The 10,990-nt window shown below is 54.2% G+C and overlaps 1 protein-coding gene and 1 long non-coding RNA gene across 4 annotated transcripts in view; both read right to left on the reverse strand.

Annotated features, from left to right (window-relative positions):
* EFR3B (EFR3 homolog B) overlaps window positions 1–4,416 on the reverse strand; it is a 65,245-nt gene extending 60,829 nt beyond the window's left edge. For all 3 annotated transcript variants that reach the window (XM_036335178.1, XM_036335177.1, XM_036335176.1), the window contains exon 1: window positions 4,198–4,416. In XM_036335178.1, the coding sequence (XP_036191071.1) occupies window positions 4,198–4,204 (7 nt within the window). In that variant the 5' untranslated portion in view covers window positions 4,205–4,416. The remainder of the gene's footprint in view (window positions 1–4,197) is intronic.
* LOC118669219 lies at window positions 2,001–2,949 on the reverse strand. Its single transcript, XR_004971915.1, has 3 exons — window positions 2,803–2,949; window positions 2,607–2,703; window positions 2,001–2,093 (listed from the first exon to the last, which is right to left on the reverse strand). It is a non-coding gene; the product is annotated as an uncharacterized LOC118669219 (long non-coding RNA).
* Window positions 4,417–10,990: the final 6,574 nt, after the last annotated feature.

The raw sequence follows: 10,990 nt of genomic DNA on the forward strand, positions 1-10,990 counted from the left end.
TCCAGATTTTCTCTAAGGCGATAGTAACTTTTTCTTTTTCTTTATGTGCAGGAAGAAAAATGCAACTGAGTTCATCGAACTGTGAGCAGCAAGAGAGAGAAGACAGGCTCGACTTCCCCAGCCCCCTCCTAAGAATAAAGGAGTTGGGGGCAGGGTGACTGTTCAGGGAAGGCGAGGAGATTGGAGCGCGTGTATGTGTACATGGGAGGGGGAGGGGCTTCACAGGGGGAGTGTGCAGGGAGGCAAGGAGGTTGGAGCATGTGTTTTGTGCGTGGGGGGTGAGTAGTTGTGTGTAGGGAGTGTGCACAGAGGTGAGGAGGGTGTGTGTGTGTGTGTGTGTGTGTGTGTACGTGCGTGCGCATGCGCCCACCTGTGTGTGGTATGTGGGCGTCCCCTGTGATCAGCAGCAGCAGGACCTACAGAAATCTCTGCAAAGATGAGCCCTGCACCTCGGGCAGTCAGCCCCACCCTGCAGTTTCCCAGGCCGCCCGCGACCGTCGCAGCACACACACGTGGTCTGTGGAGCACATGTACAGAGAGTTAGCCACGGCCGCCTTCCCTGCGTCAGCACCCTCGGCCACAGAGCAGGGCGACAGGCACTGCGGGGCTTGCGGCAGCACCGACAGGTGAGGGGCACTGTCAGAGCAGCTTCGTTTGAGTGGGACCCGGCCACACAGACTGTGGTTCTGGGGAACGCCTTTCCTTTCCTCACTATGCATGGCCGGCAGGACCGATCCCGGAGGGTGGCATTTCTCAGGCAGCTCTGCCGCACCTCAGCGGTGGGTGGGCTGCTCCCAGGCAGGACCAGCCGGGCTCCATCCCGGGAGAGGGGCACAGGGCACCTTCTAGGTATACAATTCCAACACAAAGAAACGCAAACGGGAACCCATATTTGCACAGGATGTGCCCCCGATCTTCCTCCGGTCCCTGGTCAATCTGTGTTCATAGGTATACACCAGACTGCGAAGTCACCGGGGCCTTTGGACAGCCATTTCCAGAAAGGGCCTGGGGTTTGGAAATGAGTGCGTGCTGAGGAGGCTGTTTGGTGGCTGGAACGGCCAGCTAGGTCAAGGTGACGGGTGAGCTTAAGGTGGGGTGGGAGGTGACACACACAGGCGTCTTCAGGAGCTGGCAGAGAGGAGGAGAGCCGGGTAAAGGCCCAAGACCAGCCGGAGGGGCCAGGCTCTTCAGCAATCGACTTGTGAGCGCACAACCTCCTCCGCTGCACGGCCACGGCCAGTGCCAGGCTCCGAGCCTCCTCACCATTTTACTGAGATTTGATTCCAAACGATGATGCCACTTGCCTAAGGTCACATACGCGGAACCTGGCTCTTATATTGAGATGGGCAGCCCCCAGGTCTAGGATCCTTTCTGTCCCCAATAGCACTGTGTCCTCCAGCAAAGACACGGGACCCTTATTCTCCCACAGACAGAAGGAAACAGACAGAGAAGACGGAGGGAGACTGAGTTGTGGGTGGGGGTGGGGAGAGCAGAGGTAAAGTGAGGAAGGATGAAGAGGGGAGACCAAGATCTGTCCAGGATCACCGAGCAGCTGAGAGCTGGGGACCGGAGTTAGGGCACATGAATTCATAATAGATCAAGTCACCAAGGTGGGTAGTCAAGGGTCATCATTACCTAAAGCTCTTAGGTGACTTTTGGCTCTACATTGGGGGGGGGGGGGCGCCTCACTGCTCAACAAATAAAATCCATGGTGGCCTTTTCCTAATGAGACTTTACCCAAGTCATGGGGGTAGGGGGGCGCACTGGCCAGGAAGCCCCAGTCTGCATTTTGCACTATTCCATTTAACGGTGTTACCTTGGACAACTCACTGGGAAAATATGGGAAAATATATATGTCCCATATAAATGTCATATCGTATGATTTTAAAAGATGGGGAGACAATTGCATGAAAAGAATAGCATGTTTAGAGAACAAACTTTCATTTCTTTGACATTATACATTTTAATATTTCATCACAAAAGAAAAGGATTTTAACTAACAGAAATAACATAAGAACTAAATGTAAGAAGTCTGTGACTCTATGCCTTTCCGACCTTCCTATCCACATCTTCTTTCATCAGGCGATTGACTGCTGAGGAGAGAATTATTACAAGTATCACATGGAACCTTTCTTTTCATGAAAGTCAAGGAAATACTAAAACCCAGGCGGATGAGCCCCCCCCCGCCCCCCCCCCCCCCCCCCCGCCTTGGACAGTGGGCTCCCTCTCACACCTCCCAGGACCAGGCTTTGCACTGAGCGAGACACAACCATCACCTCCCACCAGCTCGGTGTGACTTCCCTTTGCGGCAGGCAGCTGCCCAGCTCACTTGCTCTATCATCTTTCAATGAATCACTCAGGGGTAAGTGCCGCCTCTACTTGCATAGGAATACAAACATATCATAAAAGAAACAGAAAAATCTATGGGCATCAGAAAACAACAGCCAGATAGGTTAGCTTCTCAGTTCACCTTGCTGTCCTAGCCAACTCTTCCTTGACTTGCTTCATACAGTAGAGCAGACGGGGACCCCAGTGCTCAGGTGTCAGACTGACTCAGACTAAATGCCACAGGGCAGCCCAGCAGAACGAGGCTTCCTAATTCTTACCCATTCTGATGGGCCTTGTCCTAACTCCTTCCCCACTGCAGGTCCCCCTGCAGTCACATGCTTTTGTCAAGTGATCTGCAGCTTCAGGCTGCTCAGTCTGCAGAAAAGGAGACGGGAGAACACAGAGAGTCCGAAAGTAGCTCTCTCCTGGGCCCCTCACAGCCTCCTGGCTTCTAAAGCACATCTGCCTCGTTACCTGTCCCCAGAGGCAACACGCCAGCAGAAGGGGCTCTGACGTCAACCTCGCCTGCCACCCACTGCCCCCTTGGATCCATCCAAGAGAAATAACACTTGCTGATGTCGACCTGGTTCAGAAATGAAGACGTATTACCAACTGGGCAGTTAAAAGGCTCTCTCTCCCCCCCCCCCCCCCCCCCCGACTGATTGCTGAGTCTATGTACCAAGCTCTCAGCTTCCTCTGCCACCAACAAACTTTGTGACTCACGGTCTGTTTGCAGAGCGAGCAGGAGCAGCCTCAGTGATGGGTTAAATTGGGAATGCGCTCTTCTCCCAAACTCACCCCTCAGGTGTCCCCTGAGCCAGACCTGGCAGTGGAGGTGGGAGGTGAGAACAATTTCCCTTCTTTTGCTAGACCTAGAAGAGCTGTCAGAATCTGGGTTCTGATGGTCTTGCGTCCATCTGGATCTCTCTCTCTCTCTCTCTCTCTCTCTCTCTCACACACACACACACACACACACACACACACAGCCGTTCAGAGCGCGTGGATGCTCCGTAATGCAGTTGATTTCTAGACTGGTCTGGGTCCCCAGTGCCGCAATGTGGGAACCAACGTGCTCCCTTTCCTTCACCCACAGGGCCTCCCAAACCGGAGGAATTCCAGCCGGTGCTGAAGCAGACCAGGGCATCCTGAGGGTCTGCCTAACTGTTGCACATCAGTTCAGGGGGTGGTGGTGGGAGAAGGGAAGACAGGTCAAGGGACAGCGAGAAGGTGGCTACCCAGAGCTGCGCTGCGCCCCCAGCAACGTCTCCTCCTCGATCACTGCAGAGCACCGATCTGGAAGTTAGGGGACCTGGGCCCCGGGGCAGGCAGAGGCCACATCCATCCAGGAGACGCGAGACGAGACTCCAGGACCGGCTGACTCCCCAGCCCTCGGCACCGCGGGCGCCGCCTCCCACCTCCCCGCAGCCGCACGGAAGGCGGGCAGCTAGCGTCCCCCCCCCCCCACTCCGTTCCCGCCCCCGCCCCTCCGCAATCCGGACCGGCTTCCGCAGAAAACTCAGCACCACCCGCTTTTGTCAATTCTGCAAACGCTGTCACACAGGACCGCCTTCACCCAGACTCCAGGGACCCGCTTCCCCAGAGCCCAGCGCTCCGCATCACGCAGCCCCCGACTCCCGACGGACCACCGCCCACCGCCTGCAACCACCCGCCCCCAGGACCCCGGGGACCAGGTCCCCAGCGCGGGCATCTTTGTCCTTTCAGCACCCGCGCGCGCGCGCACAGAGCGACCGACCGACCGACAGAGCCAGCCGGGCTCGGAGCCCGCGCCCCGCGGCCTCGCCGGGGCCCCGCGGGGGACAATGGTCCGCGTTTGGCAAGTTTGCGAGCCGCGGGGAGAGCCCTCCTTACCGTACATCTCCGCGGGGCTGGCGCCTCCCGCGGGGCCGCGTCACCGCGGCGCCTGCAGCCAGCCCCCGGCGGCGCCCGCCTTTCATTCACGCTCGGCGGCGGCGGCGGAGCCTGCGAGGCCGGCGGCCGGAGCGGGAGGCGGGAGGCGGGGGCCGGACCGGGAGGCCCCGAGCCGGGAGCCGCGCGCCCAGGCTGCTTGCAGGCGGAGCGCCGCCGGCCTCTGCTCCGGTTTCTGGGCAGGGCGGGGCCGAGGGGCGGGGCTATGCTAATGAGCCGCCCTCCTCCCGGACTCGGCCACTGCCAGGCCGCGACCCCCGCCCCGCCCCGCCCCGCCCCGCCCCGCCCCGCCCCGCCGCAGGCAGGTTCCCGCCCCCCGCCGGCCTCGGCCCGGACAGCCTCCCACAAACCCTGATCCCAAGGCGCGCCTTATCCCAAACCCGGAACGCTCCCTGCTCCTGCTGAAATGTCCGTGCGCCCCAGGACCAGCAGGGGTGTTGGAGGCGGCAGGTGTACCCCTCTCCCGGGTGAGCCAGGGCCGCAAAGAGGACGCATCGGGGAATATCTTTCCACCCTCCCCTGGCCCCTGAGCTAAGCCCCGTCCTCTAATGAGGCCCGCAGCTGCGTCCCTCCCAGCCACTCGCTGACCGCGTGATTGCTATCAGACAGCGTCCATCCTCGGCCAGGGACGCAGGAATCGCACTCCATCCCACCCCCCAGGTGCTGCGGGAAGTCAGTTCGCTTTTTCTCTCCCAGATTTTGCGTGTTATTCGCAAGCTTGGCGGTCAGGATCCTCTCTACCTGTGGCCCAGGGCTCGCTGCTCCATCCTCTGGGACCGTGTTGAGAAGCAGACCCGGAGGGCTCAGGAACCACCCCCTGAAAACATCTCCTAGGCCAGCGCCGGGCTTTCCCGCGGCTTCTCACCCGGCCTCCTCTACGTTTCACACATCCACTTTCAATATTTACTTCTTAGTTTCTCCTCTTGCCCCCATGGTTGAGGTTTCTACTAGATATTAGGGAGGGGAGGTGTGATGTTTTCCATTCCACAGAAGAGGAAACGGAGGCTGTGAGAGGCTGGTTGGTGTTCTTTTTTCTAGATCCACGGAGCTGTGTGTCTGCAGGCCAGTCACCTACCCTCTCTGAACCTCAGCTTCCTGCAGGACTGTTGGGAAATGGATGGAAAACCCTCATGACCGTACACAGTGGGCACTCTCATATTTATTTATTTTTTTCCTTCCTCACCCAAGGCAGGGAGAGAGCCAGAGAGAGAGAGAGCATCCAGATTGCGGGATTCTTGGAACAGTGCTCTCTCTGTTGTACCCCAAGCCCGTGTTTTCTGTTTCTCTCTGTCCTCACCATCCCCTCCCACTTCCTTGCTACTTCCAGGTTTTGTTCCTGTGCTTTTACCTGTTTCCCTCTCTTAGAGTACCTGGGAGTCCTGGAGCCCCCGGAAATCCTGGGAGGGTTCCTGGCGCTCACATTTAGCCTAGAGCCCTTGGATGGCTCTCAAAGCAGCACTGTCTCTATTCTCAGGTCAAGGACCAGGTCAGGTGACTGCGAGATCTGCTGACAGTCACAGCTGAGCCAGGCAGAAAGGAAAATTTGGAGATTGCTTGGTCCGGACATCGAAGATACTCCCACCCCACCGTCTGTTCCACACAAAATATACTCATCATTCCCCGGTGTCTGCAGCGCTGTGGAAATGCAGTGTCTGTCTGCAGGAGGGAAATGTCTGGCAGGGAGGACAAGATAAATACTGATAAAAATTTTACATGACAAAAGAGAATGTAGCAAATTATGCATGAGTTACAGGCCTCTTTTTATTTTATTTTATTTTATTTTATTTTTTAATCTTCACCTGAGGATATATTTTTCCATTGATTTTTAGAGCAAGTAGAAGGGAGGGAGGGGGGAAGAGAGAGAGGGAGAGAGAGATTGATGTAAGAGAGACATATCCATTGGTTGCCTCCCACACCCACCCGACTGGGGCCAGGGGTCGAACCTGCAACCCAGGTACCTGCCCTTGACTGGGGATGGAACCCGAGATCCTTCGACTTGAGGGCTGACACTCTAACCACAACACCAGCCAAGGCCAGACCTGTATTTTAGACACTCTGATGGTTGGTAGGTTAATTCATTCTTTTTATGAAACGTTTAGTGATTACTCCCAATTATGTGCTAGACACTGTGAAAGGTACTCAGGAGACATGCAAAAACGATATAAAACCTAGGAAGTTCTACGGTGGAGGCTCATAGAAGGAACTGGGTAGAGTTTCAGGAAAAAAATATTCAAGAGAGGCTCTGAAGAATGAACAGGGTTTCCCGATGTGGAGATAGCATGTAAATAGTTCCAGCCAGGAGGAACTACAGTTTGCAAAGGTCAGGATGGTGGAGGGGAGAGAGTAGGTGAGGCGCAGCCTAGGATCGCCTGGCTGGGTGGGGCTGAGCCCGGGGCGGGAGCAGACGCCGAAAGGGAGGCTGGCAAGGTCTCCGGGGCCATGTTGGGAGGGCCTGGAGGGCCCACCCCAAAGGCTTGCATGTTGGATGTAGGGTTGCCAGATGCAGCATATAAATATGCAGGGTGCCCAATTAGATTTAAATTCCAAGACAAAAAGCCTACAGTTTGTTAGGTCTGTCTCATGCAGTGTTTGGGACATCATTGTACTAAAACGTTTTGCCGTTTACCTGAAATTCGGCTGCAGCCTAGGGTTCCCCTGCCGGTTTCAGCAGTGCCGTCCTCTGAAGGGTGCTCCTGGGTCCTCATGACGGGCCCAGGCCTGGGTAGGCCTCCTCTCTCCGCCCAGCCTGTGTTCCCAAGTAGACCCCACTGCTGGGGGCTCCCAAAGGCACAGGAATGGGGCCATCCGGGTGGCCTGTCAGATTGGGCATGGGGCTTTGGCTAGAGGGCTGAGGTCCCTCTGGACTCTGGACTCTGGGTGTCAGTGGTGAAGGACTCCGCTCATGCCCAGCTTCTCTGAGGTGGAGTCAAGATGTTTAGAGAACATCTGTGCAGGAAATGGTGCTGCTGTCCAAGTCTCAGGTGGGGGTGCTACTCCCCGATGAGGAAGCTGAGACTTGGCGGGGGGTGGAGTACAATCTTTTCAAAATTTAAAGCAAAAAAAGCAGACCCCAAGTGTCCCACTACCCAAGAAAACACACCAAGCAGGTGATCAGTTAGTTAGGTCAACCTTGGGGAGAAGAGAAGTCAGAATTGGGACCCCATCTTACCTAGGTTCTTCCTTAGCTGCCCGAACCCAAACACAGTGATGGCTACGACAAGAAGGAGAGTGGGAGAAGGAGTGGCAATTGCTGCGTGCCCGCTGTTCCACAGGTTCTGTGCCAGGCACTTGACACGGATGATCTTATGTCACAGCTCAGTAACCTTGCAAGGTTAGCGCTGTTCTCGTTTTGCAGCTGGGAAACTGAGGCCCAGAGGGGTCGAGCAGGGATTCAAGCCCCCGTCACTGTGCCAAGCCCCATTTTCTTTCCACCACAGCACGATGCCCTGCCGTCCACACCGACACCCACGTGAACTTCCAATCACGTTCTTCCTCACAGTCTAACGCCGCAGGCCCCTTCCCTCCCTTTACCTGCATTTGCTCTCCTTCCTCATGTGTATTTCACTCCCCGATTGCCTGGGTTCGGAGGGTAGAGATTAGCGCGGGTCTCAGGCTTTCCAGGCCCATGCAGGCTAATGTCCACCCGCCTCCTAGGCCCTCAGCGGCGGACCCCTGTGGCATTGGCCAAATCCGGAGCCCAGAGCCCTCCAGGGACTGGAGGGTCAGGGCAGAGAGCTAAGCTTCAGAAAAGGTTTTTATTCTTTGGCCAAAGTACACCCTCCTTAACACAGTCACTATAAACAAAGGCTTCTGCTGGGATCATGAGCAAGCACCACAATTTCCAGTTTCCTTATGAGCCAGAGGCCGAATCTCCCTGCATTACACAGAAAGGGAGGCTTGGAGGTAGGAGGCCCTCTACAACCATCTCATAAAACCCAGGATCCTCACCTGCATCCCTGGCTCCGGCGTCCGGGGCACAACACCAGGCCTGTCCTGCAGTCCAGGGGGCTGGCCCCCTGACTCCCCAGCCTCACAAGGCCCCACCCCCTGCACCGTGTCTGCGCAAAAGCCTCTCATGGCACCAGCCTTGAGCACCCAACAGCTTTAAAGGACCTTTCGGAGGGAGCAAGGAGGGAAGAAGATGACAGCCCCAGGAGATACAGTTTCAGAGAAAAATAAGTCATGAGACTTAGAGAAGGGCCCCGGGGGAGAACCAGAGGGGAGCGTGTGCCCTGAAGACTGCCCCGTAGCTGACTAGCTGTGAAGCCTGAAATAGAACTCAGGATTCCTGACTCCAGGCCGGGTGACTTGAACTCCTGGCACCTCTCCCTTAAAGCAGGTGCCTTGACCTACTTCTCAGAAGCCGCAGGGAAAGAACAGCCTATAAAACAATAACCAAGTATAGGAGCAGCTGGGTAACCAAAGGCTGAAGAATGCATCTCCACAACACAGACAACAGCTCCGAGCCAGGTCAGTGGGACGTGCTCTTGGCACGGTTCCTGGAAGCTGCCTTGGGTGCAGGAGGGACGCGGTGGGGACAGAGCCACCGTGAGATCAGGGCAGGAGTACCTGGAGTGGAGAAGGCACTGCAGACAGATTTTACCTCCGCTAAACCAGTTGTTACCAGAGAGGGAGTGAAGTTTGAGATAGTGATTAATAACGCGTTGAGTTTTAGAAGCACGAAGCAAATTCCCCTAGTCACCATCCTCTTCTGCCCGTGGTTTATCCTGTGTTCACCTCCCAAAGCAGGGTCAGACTCCCTCCACTGTCTATGGCTCCCTATGGTCCCTGGAGAAGAGGCTCCTTTCCCTCAGGAAGCTCAAGTCCACGGTAAAAGCTCCGGCATTACTATGCCTTCAGCCCCCACCATTCCATCCCCTCACTCTCCTGGCTCCTTGCTTGCTGCCGGGAGGCACCTATTCTCCACCCTTTACCTCCCACCTTCAGCCTGTGTGACACCTGCCCCACTGAGAGACCCAAGCCCGTCCTCACGCTGAAGGACCTGAAGGCCCACGGCAGCCATTGTGCATCTATTGATAGGCACGACTTGAAAGAGAAGAGAGGACATGGGCAGTGAATAGCTGGTCAGAGAGATGAGCTCAGGAGGTCAGATCTGGCTTTCCAGGCCGTGGCTAAGGAGACCTGCATTCCACCACAGCCAGAAGCAACAGGCTTGTCCAGAGGCGGGCCAGCCTGATCAAAGAATAGTTTAAACGAAATTAGATGACAGGGAGAAAAACACCTCCAGAAAATTGTAAGCCCGGCTACTAGAGAAAGAACTTCGGAGAGGCTGAACTCTAAGACCTGAAAATCGGTGCCGATGGAGGAAGAGCTCTAGGGCTTCAGTGGGGCCAGATGCCAACTCACCAAGGAAGTTACTCTGGCCAAACCCCATCTCTCCAGCCTTGTCTATTCAGAGCCTCGTATTAGCTTTGGACCCTGAAATCACCCCTCCTGCTCCCCTAAAGAATGCTGACTGCTACACCCACCTGCTCAGCCTTTGGCAGCTCTATCTATGCCCATTTCCCCCTCCCTGGACTCTGTCAGCCACAAGAATCCTCTCTGATACGCAGCCCCACTTCTCAGCTTCTAGATCTCTAGCCCAGTTCTCTCTTTTCTGGCTCGGGGATGATCGCTCATTTCAGTCTCACGACAGGATGCTCAGCAATTCTCGGGTGGAATTATTAAAGAAGCTTAGACGTCTATATACCAACATGCGTACAATGAAGAGTGTCAATTTGATTTTGAAACTCATTAGTATCTGATGTCTTGTAGGTCAGGACTAACTCATGCTCGAATTGATGGAACATGCATTTATTGAGAGCCTACTGCATGCAAACACTACGTTAGATAGAGTGGAGACAGAGAGATAGAAACATCTTTGCCACTCAGAAAACCCACATTCTAGTAGAGAAGGGCAGTTAGGACAATGAAGTATCAGAAGAAAGATACAAATAGAGTCCTAGAAACTGGACTCTAAAAACTACAAAATATTGCTGAAAGAAATTAAAGGAAACCCAAATAAATGGAAAGACATTCTACATGCATGGACTGGAAGACTTAATCTTGGGATGATGTCCATGGAATCCAAAACAATCTTCAGACTCAATACAATCCCTACCAAAATTCTAATGGCATATTTCTCAGGATGATAATAAACAATCTTAAAATTCATATGGAACCATAAAAGACTGAGTAGTTAAGGCAATCTTGAGAAGGAACAAACTGGAAGCTTCACGCTATTTCAAACTATATTACAAAGTAATGGTAATCAAAATGCTGTGGTATCTATCTGAAAACAGACATATAGACTAGTAGAGTAAATAGTTCAGAAATAAACCTTCACATATATGCTCTACCATTTTTCTACTCGGTTACTAGAGAAAGCAACCTTTTTCTGATGTTCTCTTGTTACTGAGACAAAGGGTATTAGAGCATTAGAGATTAACTGGGATCTTCTAGGTCCCAGAGGGTATACTGGTTTGATCTATTAGGAAACCCCACCTGGAACAGCAGATAGAATTGAAGGCATCATCTTGTTAAGCTTTAACAATCCAAGGGTCCTGAGAACCCACGTTATTTTCTAGGGTTCAGTCCTCTTCCTTTTTAAAAATACATTTTTATTAATTTTAAAGAGGAAGGGAGAAGGAGAGGAAGAGAGAGATAGAAACATCAATGATGAGAGAGAATCATTGGTTGGCTGCCTCCTGCATGATCAGAGATCGAGCCCACAACC

This window comes from Myotis myotis, unplaced genomic scaffold (genome assembly GCF_014108235.1).
Source record: "Myotis myotis isolate mMyoMyo1 unplaced genomic scaffold, mMyoMyo1.p scaffold_m19_p_14, whole genome shotgun sequence".
NCBI classification, from domain to species: Eukaryota; Metazoa; Chordata; class Mammalia; order Chiroptera; family Vespertilionidae; genus Myotis; species Myotis myotis.